Genomic DNA, 17,532 nt, shown 5'->3' on the forward strand with positions numbered 1-17,532 from the left:
CAGCAAGCATGCACACGCAGGTCAAATCCTGGATGAACCAGATCACCAAAGGGGGGATGCCTCACCCCTGCTGCGTGCCGGCAGCCTATGAGCCCATGGTGCTGATGCACTACGACAGCAGGGGGAGGTTGAAACTGACCCCTTTCAGTGACCTCATCGTCAGTAAATGTCACTGCGCCTGAAGTTTAAATCCATCTTTTTGCCATTTAAGATAACAAAGTAAATGTTAACTACTAAAAACATTTTAATATGTTACATATTAAAACAAACTCTAACCTTAAAGGAGAATTTCACCACTTCATATGACCTCCTGACTAAATTAAACTAGCAAATATTTACAATTAGAACATTTCTGTAGAAAGTTTTATGGGTGCCAGTGCAGCTACTGCCTGCTGAGCTGTACACACTATATTACCAAAAGTATTCACCCACCCATCCAAATAGATTAAATCGAGTGTTTCAGTCACTTCCATGGCCATAGGTGTATAAGAATCAAGCACGAAGCATCTGTGAAGGAAGGGGTCGCTCTCTGGAGCTCAGTGGATTCCAGCCTGGTTCTGTGATCGGATGCCACCTGTGCAACAAGTCCAGTCGTGAAATTTCCTCCCTCCTAAATATTCCACAGTCAGCTGTCAGTGGGATCATAACAAAGTGGAAGCGATCCGGATGACAGCAACCGTAAAATGACTGAGCGAGTTGGCGGATGCTGAGACGCAAAGGTCGGCAGCTTCCTGCAGACCTCCAGACTCCATGTGGCCCTCAGATCAGCTCTAGAACAGAAGAGAGCTTCATGGATCGGGTTTCCATGGCAGCAGCTGCATCCAGGCCATTATCACCAGAAGCAATGCAGAGCGTCGGATGCAGAGGTGGAGACAACGCCACCACTGGACTCTGGATCAGTGGAGACCCATTCTCTGGAGGGACCAATTGCGCTTCACCATCTGGCGATCTGATGAAGGAGTCTGGGTATGGCGGTTGCCAGGACAACGGTACTGGTGTGACTGCATTGAGCCAAGTGTAAAGTTTGGTGGAGGGAGGATCATGGTTTGGGGTAGTTTTCCAGGTGCTGGGCTTGGCCCCTTAGTTCCAGTGAAAGGAACTCTGAATGCCTCAGCATACCAAAAGATTTTAGACAATTCCATGCTCCCAACTTTGTGGGAACAGTTTGGGAATGGCCCTTTCCTGTTCCAACATGACTGTGCACCAGTGGCTGAGAGCCAGGCCGTCTCATCCAACATCAGTGTCCGACTCCACAAATGTGCTTCTGGAGGAATGGACAAAATTCCAATGAGCACACTCCTGAACCTGTGGAAAGCCTTCCCAGCAGAGTTGAAGCTGATATATCTGCGAAGGAGGGCCACCGTCATACAGAACTCATTTGATTAAGAATGGGATGTGTTTTAGGTTCATAGGGAGTCAAAGCAGGAGAGCCGATGCTTTAGGCAATATAGCGTATATACTGGCTAAGACGTGCATTACAGGTGCAGCCATGATGGAAACGCCAACTGCACCTGCTCCTTAACATTGAAACTGTGGGCTTGAAAGAAGTTTGTTTATGAAATTTTCAGAATAATTTGATGAGCAGATTTAGTCGGTGACATCACACATCAGAGTGAGGAGGTTTTGAATTTTCACAAAAACCCGACTAACAAAATGCACTACAGCTATCGAAATGGCCTTTCAGACATGCAGGGTTTCATCCTTCATTGCCCTTTCAAACTCTGACTTTAGTTTCTATGTGAACATATGCTCGAGTTAAATGGCTCCAGAGTGGGATGGGTTTTCACTCACTTTGCCAAAATCCCATTAATTGCAATGGGAAAGAAATTAGCAGTTTTTGTGAATTTTATTAAAATGGTAAAGAGATTTTATAAGCAAAAGTCAAATAAACAGTGATATTTGTATCTTAATGCTTACAACATTGGAGCCCATAATAAAAGAAAAAAATAAGTATATATTTATTTAATGCCTATTTATAGTCCCTTTTGTGCCATTTTGTCATTATTGTGCTATGTTACAGCATATTATTTTCTCTAAATGAACTGGGCCATGTTGTTTTATAAAATTTGGATACTGGTTATTTTAGTCCGACACATTTCTTTTTAGAAATTAAAAACCAAATATTCTTATTGATTGATTTGTACTGAACCACTTCATGTACTTATAAGAAACTCATAATGAAGTGTCATTTTATTATCTCTGACATTCATTGGCAGAAATACAATAATCCTCTTAAGGTCAATAAAGTCAAGGCGTGGCTGAGATGTTTGTATGTGATGATGTGATAAAGACTTCTTCCCTCGGATGGCCTTGAGGCGCCGTCTCACCTTGACTGACAGTTTAAGAGACAAAACAGATTCATTGGTTTTATTGAAGAAAAACTGTAATTGAAAAAAAGGGGAGAAATGTTTTTAAACTTTAGACTATAAGTAAACATTAACGTTCCATTAAAGAAAAAGCTCATGTGTAACCTTTGCTTTTCAGTGGTGATGAAATGAGAGACCAGAGTGAGAGAAATCATTATAAGGGTGGTTTCCAAGTCAGGAAAAAAGAGCTGAAATTCAGCTCAAGGTTAAACAATATTAGGACATGTTTGACATTTAAAGTGATGTAAAGTGAAATCAGCAGGAAACGTCTGAAATGTTTATAGTTTAACAACACCATCGTCGCTCATGAGCACTTTACAGTTTTTATCTTTGAATGGGGTAAAGGTCACTAAACAGGAGCATACTGTTCTGGAATTATTAGAGGAACGCTGGAGTACTAAAAAAGAAGCAGATTAATGAAAAGCCCATTAATCAGAGCTGTAATAATGACATGTCTTTATGGTAAGTTCAAAGCCCTGCGCGCAAACGTCTTGATTTTTCTGGTTATATTTAGTTTCAGGATGACTGATAAGTTAAACCACCACCGCGCTGGAAAGGATGAATTTTAATCTCAGTTCGCAGTAACACCCAAAGTATACAAGCAGGGTCAAGGCCTTCTTTCTGTGATCTAAGATAAAAGCATGAACTAATTAACCTTTGCTTTAGGGCTTTTAATACTCACACAGTTTACTAGGACAATCTGAGCTGAGTTGTCTTTGGAGCCAAAGAGAAACGATTAAAGGTCACCACATAGCTTTATTCTATACACCTAAAAACCCCTAACCAGCCAGAAATCTTATTTCTGCTTTCTGATGATGTTTTAATGACTCTGTAAAGCGCGCTGAATCACCCTGTCGTTAAATCTGCTGCTATTTATCTTAGAAGGAAACTAAATTAAAAACAAAAGCAAAGAAGCAAGCAAATTTCTAAATCTAGATAATCTATTTAGCCCTTTTTCCACTCTATTATGAACATCTTGTAATTTCTGAGAGATTTCAACACAGTTCTTGTCTTTTCTTTCTTAACGTGTTTGTGTCATTAATGGCAGCTGCTGTTCTAAACTGTAAAAGTAGTTGAAACAACTTAAATAATTGTGTCACCTGGCAACCAGTGACTGAAAGAAATGAATCTAAGGTCAGTTATTTAGTTAATGCAACTCAATCACTTATAATCAGACTGATTCAAACCATCTAGTTTATTTTTTAAACTAGTCCTGTCCAGCATGGTGGCGGCAGAATGATGGTCTGGCTGCTGTGCCAAACTCATTTGCTTTCCCAAGGGGAGCTTTATGGGTATAAGGCTTCTCTAGATAATCTGATTTATTTATTTATTTACTGTTATTTACTTTAAATAAGGAGGAGGACAGTGAAAAGAAATACAAAGGAAAGCAGAAAAAAGGAAGAGGAGAAAAAAACACAACAGACAGAAGCAACAAGCTTCAATCCTACCTAACAGCAGACAAACAGCTGTTACACCTGTACAGATACACAACAGAGAATTTCCTACAGCTTTTACAAGTAAACTAAGCCAGCAGGCATCAGGAGTTCCAAAAAAATAACCAAATCAAAAAAAAAAAAAAAAAAAACTAAACAAAACCACACATCCATGGAAGCTGGAGGCAGACAAGCAATCCTGGAGCATGAACCCAAGCCACCCCACCAGCCATCCAGGGCGACCAGAGTGAAGGGCCTAGGACCCCAAGAGCGCAGAGGCACCCTCCATCCTCCCTCCCTCAAGGCCAAGGGCCCACACCATGCCCAGGAGGGCCAGGCCCCCGCAGACAACCAACCAGTGTAGGCCAGCACCCATCCCAATGTTAATATTCCCAATAATATTTTTATCCAATCTATGAAAGATGACCCAAACCCAAATTTGTTTAACGTTGCAAATAAAAATTTCCAGTTTACTCGTTTAAACGCTTTTTCTGCTTCTAAAGAAATGACTGTGGATTCCAGATTATGTAGAGTAGAATAATCTATGATGTTAATTAATCTATGCATGTTAGTAAAGGAATGTCTACCTTTAATAAAGCCTGTTTGGTCAGGATGTATTATTAGAGGGGTTATTTTTTCTATTCTTCTGGCCAAAGCTTTGCTAATTATTTTGAGATCTACATTTATTAATGAAATTGGACGGTAACTGGATGGAAGCGTCGGGTCTTTACCTGGTTTTAATAGTAGAGTAATATTGGCTAGGTTCATATTTGAAGGTGTTTTTGTTTTTCCCTTATTTCTAATATCATATTGTAGAAAGTGGGTGCCAGCATTGTCCAGAATTCTTTGTAGAATTCTGCTGGGTAACCATCTGGACATGGACCATCTGGACCCAGGTCATCCGGACCCGGAACATCTGGACCGGGACCTTCTGGACATGGACCATCTGGACCTGGGTCATCTGGACCCGGAACATCTGGACCTGGACCTTCTGGACATGGACCATTTGAACCTGGGTCATCTGTACCCGGAACATCTGGACCTGAACCTTTTGGACATGGACCACCTGGACCTGGGTCATCTGGACCCGCAACATCTGGACCTGTACCTGGACCCTCTGGACATGGACCATCTGGACCCAGAACATCTGGACCTGGAAGATCTGGACCCAGAACATCTGGACCTGGACCTTCTGGACATGGACTATCTGGACCTGGAACATCTGGACCTGGGGCTTTATTGTTGGGCATATGCTGGAGAGCTTCATGGAGTTCACTGACTGAAAGAGATGAATCCAAGCCCATTTTATTTTCATGTTTTCATTCTAGAAGAGTGATCAGTAGAGGTTGTTGTGAAAATAGTGGGGTACAGGAATGGTTTGCAAACCTTAATGAATTCTATTTTAGCAAAATACAAAATAAATTTAGTGGAAAAATGTTGATAAAATATTTCCATTTATGTCCAGAAAGTCCATTACAAAGACAATGCCTTTTTCATGTCAATTCTGTTTAAACATGGCTTCCTATTAATGGTTATCACTCTATTATATTATTATTCTATAAAGTGGAAGCATGGGGAGAAAAGTTGTGTTAAAGAAAAAAGCGTTTTAAAAAATTAATTTTAATGGTCCCTACCAATGACTCAAGATCTAATGCTCTAATACTTTATTTTTCATATTATTTTACCAAATTTCTTTTTATGTTTGATGAATTTTGTTCTTCGATGAAAAATGTAAAAATAGAAAAATAGTAATAAAATGAGCCTTTCTTATATTGGTATCTGAAATGTGTGGTATGTAGATACCACTGATTTAAATGTCTCCTAGTGGCAGGGACCACTCATCACTGGTCCGGACCACAATCTGGACCAGACCACTATTTTGACAACAACCCCCTGTCAGATTGATGTAACTAAGAAATGGATCAATATTCTCATCTGCTGTGTTTACTTGTGTGTGTGCACTTGGACAAGACACCGATCCCCTAATTGCTCCTGATGGGTCATGGTTGAGCGCCTTGTGTGAATGTGTGTGTGAACGGGTGAATGTGATGTATGATGTAAAGCACTTTGGGTATCATCACAGGTACAGTAAAGCGCTATATAAATACAGACCATTTACCATTTACCATTCATATACTGTGTTAGAAGAAAATAAAGTTCAATAAAGTTCATAGTTTGATAGTTATAATAATTTTCTTATTAAAACCACTGCAAGCATATTTTTCTGAATCTTAATCGTAATCTGTGAGTCTTAAACTGTAGCTGTGGCTGTGTGTGCGTATATTGTCAGTAGATAACTCATTCCTTCTTGTGGGAAAGCTGAACATGACCTTGCAGAGAAGATAACGCAGTTTTAACATTTGGGCTGAACAACTGCATCTTCAGTTCACATCTGGCTCTCTCTCGGTTCTCATCTGGCTCTCTCTCGGTTCTCATCTGGCTCTCTCTCGGTTCACATCTGGCTTTCTCTCGGTCCACATCTGGCTCTCTCTCGGTTCACAGCTGGCGGCACACTGCTCACAGCTTGTCTCTGTTTTTGTGCTAAACTGAACTCCTTGCAAGTAAATTTTACTCTACCAAGATTCTGTTGGTCTGTCGTTTCTGCTTTAAAATCTGAGATTATTTTTTCTCCAAAGTAATGTTTAACTATCTTAGTGTTATTTATCTTGTCATGACTGATATTTCCTTCTAGACCTTTGACAGAGGAGATTGTTCAATTGTTTAATTCAAATAAAGAGTCTGACTCAATTTCTTGTAAAGTTAAAGATTCAAATGTTTGATTTATCCAAAGGTAACTACATATTCACATGATACCTAATTGTACAGCATGGCAAGAAAGGATTTTACATTTACAGCAAAAAGAAGTACAGATCCATCAGTTTAGTTTACAGTATTGAAAAGCAGCAGCATCACGCTGTCTTATAATTAAACACAACAAGCCAGACCAATCAGTTTCCTGTGAGTCATTCAGCCTTTAACAAACGTGTCCTCTGATTCGGGCATGACATACAGGTCGTCTTCTTGGCAGGCTGGGATGCTGGAGTTATATCCTGGACCATTCATGTATATTCCATCATCTATTGGATCACACTGCAAGTACAAATCCTCTTCAGACTGATCGGGAGACCTTCAGAGAAACAGTACATTGTGCAGAAAATGTTCCAATCAGGAAGTCTTGTTGCACTCACTTTCACAAAACAAGACACATCTTTTGCAAACTGTGGCTTTGCTTCTTGTTTCTATTCATGGCCAGAACAGAAAATTCCAGCAATGAGTCATTGAGTGGCACTTCTGATTAATGCACTTTAAACTGCATTAAAGAACAGAAGATCAGACCATTTTCAGGCCACGGAGAATAATGTGCATATATTACAGCAAGATTGTGTAAAATGGGGAAATTTCAAAGTGCTGTGAGTAGATATAGACACCAAAACTCAATGTTTCCCCATTCTTACCTACTTCTCTTTTGGACATAGTCAGCTTCATAAAGGACATATCTGACTCAATTCAAGTCTTAAAGGAGAAAATATTTGGTGTTGTAGCTTACCTGGTCTGCTTTGCAGCTGGCCTTTTGCAGCTACTTGCCAGGTTTTCATATATAGGCATCTGTCCGGTTGACTCCTCTATGATCATACTAGTATGTTGACTAGCATCCACATGTGGAGTCCCAGAGTGGTCCTCCTTGTCCTGGCTTTGTCTTTGTCCAAACTGCACCAAAGTCCTGATCTTACTCTGGTATTTGTAGAAAATCACACCAGTTATGATCATAAGGATCAGAAAGAAGAGCGTAAGCCCCACAGCAAGACCTGCAGGGGATCCGGATGCCGAACAGGTTTCAGTACCGTTTCCTGGGACACAATCACTATCCATGGACATGATCTGTGCATGTGAAAGATAAAGAGATTCATCTAAGGGAAAGACATAGTACTGCATAAACTGTTTTAACTGAACTGAACTTTTAAAAAATGTATTTTTATGTGCTTATTTATATAATTTCCACACATATACAATACAGAATATACAACATATATTTGTAATATGGTTTAATCCTGCAAAAACCAACAAAATAAAAACAGTTAAAAAAAAAAACTACAAAGACTTAAACTTTACATCCAAGATCTCTGAGTAAAAAGTAAATAAAACTTTATTTATATAGCACCTTTTAAGATATAAAAATAACCAAGTGCTTGACAAGAGCTCAAATTGCACCAAAAAACAAGAGAAATTAATAAAAGCTGGTTTATTTTTTTATATTTGTAACCTGTCCTGTCTAGCATGGTGGCAGCAGAAGGATGCTGCTGCTGTGTTGTCCCCAAAGAAATTTGCTTTCCGAAGAGGAGCTTTACGGGTATAAGGCTTCTGTTGATAATCATATATATATATATATATATATATATATATATATATATATATATATATATATATATATATATATATATATATATACATATATATTTATATATAATTATTCGTCTATTTAGAATAATGGAATTTACATAACCTTGCTGGACCCGACCAGAGGGTACAGAACAAAAGGAGAATAGTGAAGAGAAGAAAAAAGGAAAGTAGAAAAAGGGAAGAGGAGAAAAAGATTCCGCAGAGAGAAGCAACAAGCTTCAGTCCAACCTAACACCAGACAAGTAGCTGCTACACCTGTACAGAAACACAGCAGAGAATTTCCTACAGTTTTTACAGGTAAACTAAGCAGACAATCATCAGGAGTTCCTAAAAGAAACAAATCAAATCAACACGTTTTACAACATTAACAAAGTACCAGAAACACAAAAAAAACCAAAACATCTCTTAGTGTATAAACCCACTGGACACCTCAGCATGCAGAGGATGAGGAATGAGGAGTGATCAGAGAAGAGTTTGTAAAAAGCTGATTTATAAAGATGTATTTTTAACTGGCTTAAAACCACAGAGTCCACCAATCTAAAGTCCAAAAGAAGAGAGCTCCAGGCTGGGGGTGACTGAGCAGAAACTGGGGATAATGGAGGTATTACCTTAAGCCAACTCACAGATTTCTAGCAGGATTTGGGTCAACAAAAAAACTCTGATCTTACCAGGCGAGGCTCCACCGTTGTGGGTCTAAGTCTATGTAGCAAGTGAAGACATGCAGTGTTTTTTTCTCTGTTAAACCTCACACTTGCAACACTGAAGTTCCCTTTTATTGAAATCATGGAACTGGGCAAAAGAGCTGAAACCAGAAGATTTCCTGTAATAGCTTGAGCTGAAAATAAATAGCTGCTGACAGGTGGTGGATTAGTGTCAAAGTGTGACCCAACAGACAAAAATCCCAACCTGAACATTAATTTAACTTTAAAATTCTGTCAGCCACCACATGTAGCGTAAACTAACACACACTGTTTTCCTCTCAACACACATTCTAGTCACATTACTTCAGAATTTGAAGGAAATGATTCAGCAAAGATAAGCTGATATTTTTGTTAGTATTTGTGCCTACTTACAAAATTGATCTGGGTGTTTTTGTTACTGTAGTCTGAGATGTACAGTTAGGCGTAGAAATATCTGGACAGTAAAATATTTCCATGATCTGGGCTCTGCATGCCACCACATTGGGTTTGAAATTAAACAACTAAGATGTAAACGAAGTTCAGACTCTCAGGTATAATTCAAGTGGCTGACAAAAGATATCCTATGAATCATTTAGGAACTGCATTTTCAAGTCTCCTCATTTCAGGGTCTCATAAGTAACTGTAAACATTACTGTAAAAAACATATACTTTTAATACTCTGTTGAGAATACTTTGCAGGCCAAAATCACCAAATGTTGGCTCTCCTACTTAAGTCTGGAACCAACGTTGTTTTTTCTCCTGAAGTCTGGAACCAACGCTGGTTTTCCTCCTGAAGTCTGGAACCAACGCTGGTTTTCCTCCTGAAGTCTGGAACCAACGCTGGTTTTCCTCCTGAAGTCTGGAACAAACGCTGGCTTTCCTCCTGGAGTCTGGAACCAACGCTGGTTTTCCTCCTTAAGTCTGGAACCAACGCTGGTTTTCCTCCTTAAGTCTGGAACCAACGCTGGTTTTCCTCCTGAAGTCTGGAACCAACGCTGGTTTTTCTCTTGAAGTCTGGAACAAACGCTGGCTTTCCTCCTTAAGTCTGGAACCAACGCTGGTTTTCCTCCTGAAGTCTGGAACCAACGCTGGTTTTCCTCCTGAAGTCTGGAACCAACGCTGGTTTTCCTCCTGAAGTCTGGAACCAACGCTGGTTTTCCTCCTGAAGTCTGGAACCAACGCTGGCTCTCCTCCTTAAGTCTGGAACCAAAGCTGGCTCTCCTCCTTAAGTCTGGAACCAAAGCTGGTTTTCCTCCTGAAGTCTGGAACCAACGCTGGTTTTCCTCCTGAAGTCTGGAACCAACACTGGCTCTCCTCCTTAAGTCTGGAACCAACGCTGGTTTTCCTCCTGAAGTCTGGAACCAACGCTGGCTCTCCTCCTTAAGTCTGGAACCAACGCTGGTTTTCCTCCTTAAGTCTGGAACCAACGCTGGTTTTCCTCCTGAAGTCTGGAACCAACACTGGTTTTCCTCCTGAAGTCTGGAACCAACGCTGGTTTTTCTCCTGAAGTCTGGAACAAACGCTGGCTTTCCTCCTGAAGTCTGGAATCAACGCTGGTTTTCCTCCTTAAGTCTGGAACCAACGCTGGTTTTCCTCCTGAAGTCTGGAACCAACGCTGGTTTTCCTCCTGAAGTCTGGAACCAACACTGGCTCTCCTCCTTAAGTCTGGAACCAACGTTGTTTTTTCTCCTGAAGTCTGGAACCAACGCTGGCTTTCCTCCTGAAGTCTGGAACCAACGCTGGTTTTCCTCCTGAAGTCTGGAACCAATGCTGGTTTTCCTCCTGAAGTCTGGAACCAACACTGGCTCTCCTCCTTAAGTCTGGAACCAACGCTGGTTTTCCTCCTGAAGTCTGGAACCAATGCTGGTTTTCCTCCTGAAGTCTGGAACCAACACTGGCTCTCCTCCTTAAGTCTGGAACCAACGCTGGTTTTCCTCCTGAAGTGTGGAACCAATGCTGGTTTTCCTCCTGAAGTCTGGAACCAACGCTGGTTTTCCTCCTGAAGTCTGGAACCAACACTGGTTTTCCTCCTGAAGTCTGGAACCAACGCTGGTTTTCCTCCTGAAGTCTGGAACCAACGCTGGTTTTCCTCCTGAAGTCTGGAACCAACGCTGGTTTTCCTCCTGAAGTCTGGAACCAACGCTGGTTTTCCTCCTGAAGTCTGGAACCAACGCTGGCTCTCCTCCTGAAGTCTGGACTGGAACCAACGCTGGTTTTCCTCCTGAAGTCTGGAACCAACGCTGGTTTTCCTCCTGAAGTCTGGAACCAACGCTGGTTTTCCTCCTGAAGTCTGGAACCAATGCTGGTTTTCCTCCTGAAGTCTGGAACCAACGCTGGTTTTCCTCCTGAAGGTCTGGAACCAACGCTGGCTCTCCTCCTTAAGTCTGGAACCAAGCTGGTTTTCCTCCTGAAGGTCTGGAACCAACGCTGGTTCTCCTCCTGAAGTCTGGAAACCAACACTGGCTCTCCTCCTTAAGTCTGGAACCAACGCTGGTTTTCCTCCTGAAGTCTGGAACCAACCGCTGGCTCTCCTCCTTAAGTCTGGAACCAAACGCTGGCTCTCCTCCTTAAGTCTGGAACCAACGCTGGTTTTCCTCCTGAAGTGTGGAACCAATGCTGGTTTTCCTCCTGAAGTCTGGAACCAACGCTGGTTTTCCTCCTGAAGTCTGAACCAACACTGGTTTTCCTCCTGAAGTCTGGAAACCAACGCTGGTTTTCCTCCTGAAGTCTGGAACCAACGCTGGTTTTCCTCCTTAAGTCTGGAACCAACGCTGGTTTTCCTCCTGAAGTCTGGAACCAATGCTGGTTTTCCTCCTGAAGTCTAAAACCAATGCTGGTTTTCCTCCTGAAGTCTGGAACCAACGCTGGTTTTCCTCCTGAAGTCTGGAACCAACGCTGGTTTTCCTCCTGAAGTCTGGAACCAACGCTGGTTTTCCTCCTGAAGTCTGGAACCAACGCTGGTTTTCCTCCTGAAGTCTGGAACCAACGCTGGCTCTCCTCCTGAAGTCTGGACTGGAACCAACGCTGGTTTTCCTCCTGAAGTCTGGAACCAACGCTGGTTTTTCCTCCTGAAGTCTGGAACCAACGCTGGTTTTCCTCCTGAAGTCTGGAACCAATGCTGGTTTTCCTCCTGAAGTCTGGAACCAACGCTGGTTTTCCTCCTGAAGTCTGGAACCAACGCTGGCTCTCCTCCTTAAGTCTGGAACCAAAGCTGGTTTTCCTCCTGAAGTCTGGAACCAACGCTGGTTCTCCTCCTGAAGTCTGGAACCAACGCTGGTTTTCCTCCTGAAGTCTGGAACCAACGCTGGTTTTCCTCCTGAAGTCTGGAACCAACGCTGGTTTTCCTCCTGAAGTCTGGAACCAACGCTGGCTCTCCTCCTTAAGTCTGGAACCAAAGCTGGCTCTCCTCCTTAAGTCTGGAACCAAAGCTGGTTTTCCTCCTGAAGTCTGGAACCAACGCTGGTTTTCCTCCTGAAGTCTGGAACCAACACTGGCTCTCCTCCTTAAGTCTGGAACCAACGCTGGTTTTCCTGCTGAAGTCTGGAACCAACGCTGGCTCTCCTCCTTAAGTCTGGAACCAACGCTGGTTTTCCTCCTTAAGTCTGGAACCAACGCTGGTTTTCCTCCTGAAGTCTGGAACCAACACTGGTTTTCCTCCTGAAGTCTGGAACCAACGCTGGTTTTTCTCCTGAAGTCTGGAACAAACGCTGGCTTTCCTCCTGAAGTCTGGAATCAACGCTGGTTTTCCTCCTTAAGTCTGGAACCAACGCTGGTTTTCCTCCTGAAGTCTGGAACCAATGCTGGTTTTCCTCCTGAAGTCTGGAACCAACACTGGCTCTCCTCCTTAAGTCTGGAACCAACGTTGTTTTTCCTCCTGAAGTCTGGAACCAACACTGGTTTTCCTCCTGAAGTCTGGAACCAACGCTGGTTTTCCTCCTGAAGTCTGGAACCAACGCTGGTTTTCCTCCTTAAGTCTGGAACCAACGCTGGTTTTTCCTCCTGAAGTCTGGAACCAATGCTGGTTTTCCTCCTGAAGTCTAAAACCAATGCTGGTTTTTCCTCCTGAAGTCTGGAAACCAACGCTGGTTTTCCTCCTGAAGTCTGGAACCAACGCTGGTTTTCCTCCTGAAGTCTGGAACCAACGCTGGTTTTCCTCCTGAAGTCTGGAACCAACGCTGGTTTTCCTCCTGAAGTCTGGAACCAACGCTGGTTTTCCTCCTGAAGTCTGGAACCAACGCTGGCTCTCCTCCTGAAGTCTGGACTGGAACCAACGCTGGTTTTCCTCCTGAAGTCTGGAACCAACGCTGGTTTTCCTCCTGAAGTCTGGAACCAACGCTGGTTTTCCTCCTGAAGTCTGGAACCAATGCTGGTTTTCCCTCCTGAAGTCTGGAACCAACGCTGGTTTTCCTCCTGAAGTCTGGAACCAACGCTGGCTCTCCTCCTTAAGTCTGGAACCAAAGCTGGTTTTCCTCCTGAAGTCTGGAACCAACGCTGGTTCTCCTCCTGAAGTCTGGAACCAACACTGGCTCTCCTCCTTAAGTCTGGAACCAACGCTGGTTTTCCTCCTGAAGTCTGGAACCAACGCTGGCTCTCCTCCTTAAGTCTGGAACCAACGCTGGCTCTCCTCCTTAAGTCTGGAACCAACGCTGGTTTTCCTCCTGAAATGTTGGAACCAATGCTGGTTTTCCTCCTGAAGTCTGGAACCAACGCTGGTTTTCCTCCTGAAGTCTGGAAACCAACACTGGTTTTCCTCCTGAAGTCTGGAACCAACGCTGGTTTTCCTCCTGAAGTCTGGAACCAACGCTGGTTTTCCTCCTTAAGTCTGGAACCAACGCTGGTTTTCCTCCTGAAGTCTGGAACCAATGCTGGTTTTTCCTCCTGAAGTCTAAACCAATGCTGGTTTTCCTCCTGAAGTCTGGAACCAACACTGGTTTTCCTCCTGAAGTCTGGAACCAACGCTGGTTTTTCTCTCCTGAAGTCTGGAACAAACGCTGGCTTTCCTCCTGAAGTCTGGAATCAACGCTGGTTTTCCTCCTTAAGTCTGGAACCAACGCTGGTTTTCCTCCTGAAGTCTGGAACCAATGCTGGTTTTCCTCCTGAAGTCTGGAACCAACACTGGCTCTCCTCCTTAAGTCTGGAACCAACGTTGTTTTTCCTCCTGAAGTCTGGAACCAACACTGGTTTTCCTCCTGAAGTCTGGAACCAACGCTGGTTTTCCTCCTGAAGTCTGGAACCAACGCTGGTTTTCCTCCTTAAGTCTGGAACCAACGCTGGTTTTCCTCCTGAAGTCTGGAACCAATGCTGGTTTTCCTCCTGAAGTCTAAAACCAATGCTGGTTTTCCTCCTGAAGTCTGGAACCAACGCTGGTTTTCCTCCTGAAGTCTGGAACCAACGCTGGTTTTCCTCCTGAAGTCTGGAACCAACGCTGGTTTTCCTCCTGAAGTCTGGAACCAACGCTGGTTTTCCTCCTGAAGTCTGGAACCAACGCTGGTTTTCCTCCTGAAGTCTGGAACCAACGCTGGCTCTCCTCCTGAAGTCTGGACTGGAACCAACGCTGGTTTTCCTCCTGAAGTCTGGAACCAACGCTGGTTTTCCTCCTGAAGTCTGGAAACCAACGCTGGTTTTCCTCCTGAAGTCTGGAACCAATGCTGGTTTTTCCTCCTGAAGTCTGGAACCAACGCTGGTTTTCCTCCTGAAGTCTGGAACCAACGCTGGCTCTCCTCCTTAAGTCTGGAACCAAAGCTGGTTTTCCTCCTGAAGTCTGGAACCAACGCTGGTTCTCCTCCTGAAGTCTGGAACCAACACTGGCTCTCCTCCTTAAGTCTGGAACCAACGCTGGTTTTCCTCCTGAAGTCTGGAACCAACGCTGGCTCTCCTCCTTAAGTCTGGAACCAACGCTGGCTCTCCTCCTTAAGTCTGGAACCAACGCTGGTTTTCCTCCTGAAGTGTGGAACCAATGCTGGTTTTCCTCCTGAAGTCTGGAACCAACGCTGGTTTTCCTCCTGAAGTCTGGAACCAACACTGGTTTTCCTCCTGAAGTCTGGAACCAACGCTGGTTTTCCTCCTGAAGTCTGGAACCAACGCTGGTTTTCCTCCTTAAGTCTGGAACCAACGCTGGTTTTCCTCCTGAAGTCTGGAACCAATGCTGGTTTTCCTCCTGAAGTCTAAAAACCAATGCTGGTTTTCCTCCTGAAGTCTGGAACCAACGCTGGTTTTCCTCCTGAAGTCTGGAACCAACGCTGGTTTTCCTCCTGAAGTCTGGAACCAACGCTGGTTTTCCTCCTGAAGTCTGGAACCAACGCTGGTTTTCCTCCTGAAGTCTGGAACCAACGCTGGTTTTTCCTCCTGAAGTCTGGAACCAACGCTGGTTTTCCTCCTGAAGTCTGGAACCAACGCTGGCTCTCCTCCTGAAGTCTGGACTGGAACCAACGCTGGTTTTCCTCCTGAAGTCTGGAACCAACGCTGGTTTTCCTCCTGAAGTCTGGAACCAACACTGGCTCTCCTCCTTAAGTCTGGAACCAACGCTGGTTTTCCTCCTGAAGTCTGGAACCAATGCTGGTTTTCCTCCCTGAAGTCTGGAACCAACACTGGCTCTCCTCCTTTAAGTCTGGAACCACGCTGGTTTTCCTCCTGAAGTGTGGAACCAATGCTGGTTTTCCTCCTGAAGTCTGGAACCAACGCTGGTTTTTCCTCCTGAAGTCTGGAACCAACACTGGTTTTCCTCCTGAAGTCTGGAACCAACGCTGGTTTTCCTCCTGAAGTCTGGAACCAACGCTGGTTTTCCTCCTTAAGTCTGGAACCAACGCTGGTTTTCCTCCTGAAGTCTGGAACCAATGCTGGTTTTCCTCCTGAAGTCTGGAACCAATGCTGGTTTTCCTCCTGAAGTCTGGAACCAACGCTGGTTTTTCCTCCTGAAGTCTGGAACCAACGCTGGTTTTCCTCCTGAAGTCTGGAACCAACGCTGGTTTTCCTCCTGAAGTCTGGAACCAACGCTGGTTTTCCTCCTGAAGTCAGGAAACCAACGCTGGCTCTCCTCCTGAAGTCTGGACTGGAACCAACGCTGGTTTTCCTCCTGAAGTCTGGAACCAACGCTGGTTTTCCTCCTGAAGTCTGGAACCAACGCTGGTTTTCCTCCTGAAGTCTGGAACCAATGCTGGTTTTCCTCCTGAAGTCTGGAACCAACGCTGGTTTTCCTCCTGAAGTCTGGAACCAACGCTGGCTCTCCTCCTTAAGTCTGGAACCAAAGCTGGTTTTCCTCCTGAAGTCTGGAACCAACGCTGGTTCTCCTCCTGAAGTCTGGAACCAACACTGGCTCTCCTCCTTAAGTCTGGAACCAACGCTGGTTTTCCTCCTGAAGTCTGGAACCAACGCTGGCTCTCCTCCTTAAGTCTGGAACCAACGCTGGCTCTCCTCCTTAAGTCTGGAACCAACGCTGGTTTTTCCTCCTGAAGTGTGGAACCAATGCTGGTTTTCCTCCTGAAGTCTGGAAACCAACGCTGGTTTTCCTCCTGAAGTCTGGAACCAACACTGGTTTTTCCTCCTGAAGTCTGGAACCAACGCTGGTTTTTCCTCCTGAAGTCTGGAACCAACGCTGGTTTTCCTCCTTAAGTCTGGAACCAACGCTGGTTTTCCTCCTGAAGTCTGGAACCAAAGCTGGTTTTCCTCCTGAAGTCTAAAACCAATGCTGGTTTTCCTCCTGAAGTCTGGAACCAACGCTGGTTTTCCTCCTGAAGTCTGGAACCAACGCTGGTTTTCCTCCTGAAGTCTGGAACCAACGCTGGTTTTCCTCCTGAAGTCTGGAACCAACGCTGGTTTTCCTCCTGAAGTCTGGAACCAACGCTGGTTTTCCTCCTGAAGTCTGGAACCAACGCTGGTTTTCCTCCTGAAGTCTGGAACCAACTCTGGCTCTCCTCCTGAAGTCTGGACTGGAACCAACGCTGGTTTTCCTCCTGAAGTCTGGAACCAACGCTGGTTTTCCTCCTGAAGTCTGGAACCAACGCTGGTTTTCCTCCTGAAGTCTGGAACCAATGCTGGTTTTCCTCCTGAAGTCTGGAACCAACGCTGGTTTTTCCTCCTGAAGTCTGGAACCAACGCTGGCTCTCCTCCTTAAGTCTGGAACCAAAGCTGGTTTTCCTCCTGAAGTCTGGAACCAACGCTGGTTCTCCTCCTGAAGTCTGGAACCAACACTGGCTCTCCTCCTTAAGTCTGGAACCAACGCTGGTTTTCCTCCTGAAGTCTGGAACCAACGCTGGCTCTCCTCCTTAAGTCTGGAACCAACGCTGGTTTTCCTCCTGAAGTCTGGAACCAACGCTGGTTTTCCTCCTGAAGTCTGGAACCAACGCTGGTTTTCCTCCTGAAGTCTGGAACCAACGCTGGTTTTCCTCCTGAAGTCTGGAACAAACGCTGGCTTTTCCTCCTTGAAGTCTGGAACCAACGCTGGTTTTCCTCCTTAAGTCTGGAACCAACGCTGGTTTTCCTCCTGAAGTCTGGAACCAACGCTGGTTTTTCCTCCTGAAGTCTGGAACCAACACTGGCTCTCCTCCTTAAGTCTGGAACCAACGCTGGTTTTTCCTCCTGAAGTCTGGAACCAATGCTGGTTTTCCTCCTGAAGTCTGGAACCAACACTGGCTCTCCTCCTGAAGTCTGGAACCAACG

General features: G+C 44.4%; 2 protein-coding genes across 3 annotated transcripts in view; one reads left to right on the plus strand and one right to left on the minus strand.

The window, feature by feature from the left end:
* LOC121643890 (growth/differentiation factor 8) overlaps positions 1-2,373 on the plus strand; it is a 5,997-nt gene extending 3,624 nt beyond the window's left edge. For both annotated transcript variants that reach the window (XM_041991482.1, XM_041991483.1), the window contains exon 2: positions 1-2,373. This exon is cut by the window's left edge and continues 600 nt beyond it. In XM_041991482.1, the coding sequence (XP_041847416.1) occupies positions 1-182 (182 nt within the window). In that variant the 3' untranslated portion in view covers positions 183-2,373.
* Positions 2,374-6,563: 4,190 nt separating this feature from the next.
* LOC121644738 lies at positions 6,564-9,452 on the minus strand. Its single transcript, XM_041992905.1, has 3 exons — positions 8,866-9,452; positions 7,347-7,678; positions 6,564-6,926 (listed from the first exon to the last, which is right to left on the minus strand). Exons 1-3 carry the CDS (start codon positions 9,109-9,111, stop codon positions 6,767-6,769), a joined length of 738 nt encoding a protein of 245 aa, XP_041848839.1. The 5' UTR covers positions 9,112-9,452; the 3' UTR covers positions 6,564-6,766.
* Positions 9,453-17,532: the final 8,080 nt, after the last annotated feature.

Source organism: Melanotaenia boesemani, chromosome 8 (assembly GCF_017639745.1).
Source record: "Melanotaenia boesemani isolate fMelBoe1 chromosome 8, fMelBoe1.pri, whole genome shotgun sequence".
Classification (NCBI taxonomy): Eukaryota; Metazoa; Chordata; class Actinopteri; order Atheriniformes; family Melanotaeniidae; genus Melanotaenia; species Melanotaenia boesemani.

Bases quoted from the DNA above. Each gene is read 5' to 3' on its own strand.
- LOC121644738 (XM_041992905.1), bottom strand. From the start codon at position 9,111: ATGTTCAGGTTGGGATTTTTGTCTGTTGGGTCACACTTTGACACTAAT. The intron at 7,679-8,865 runs GTAAGATCAGAG...TCACATGCACAG, and splicing joins CAACGGTGGAGCCTCGCCTG to ATCATGTCCATGGATAGTGA. The intron at 6,927-7,346 runs GTAAGCTACAAC...GTTTCTCTGAAG, and splicing joins CCAGCTGCAAAGCAGACCAG to GTCTCCCGATCAGTCTGAAG.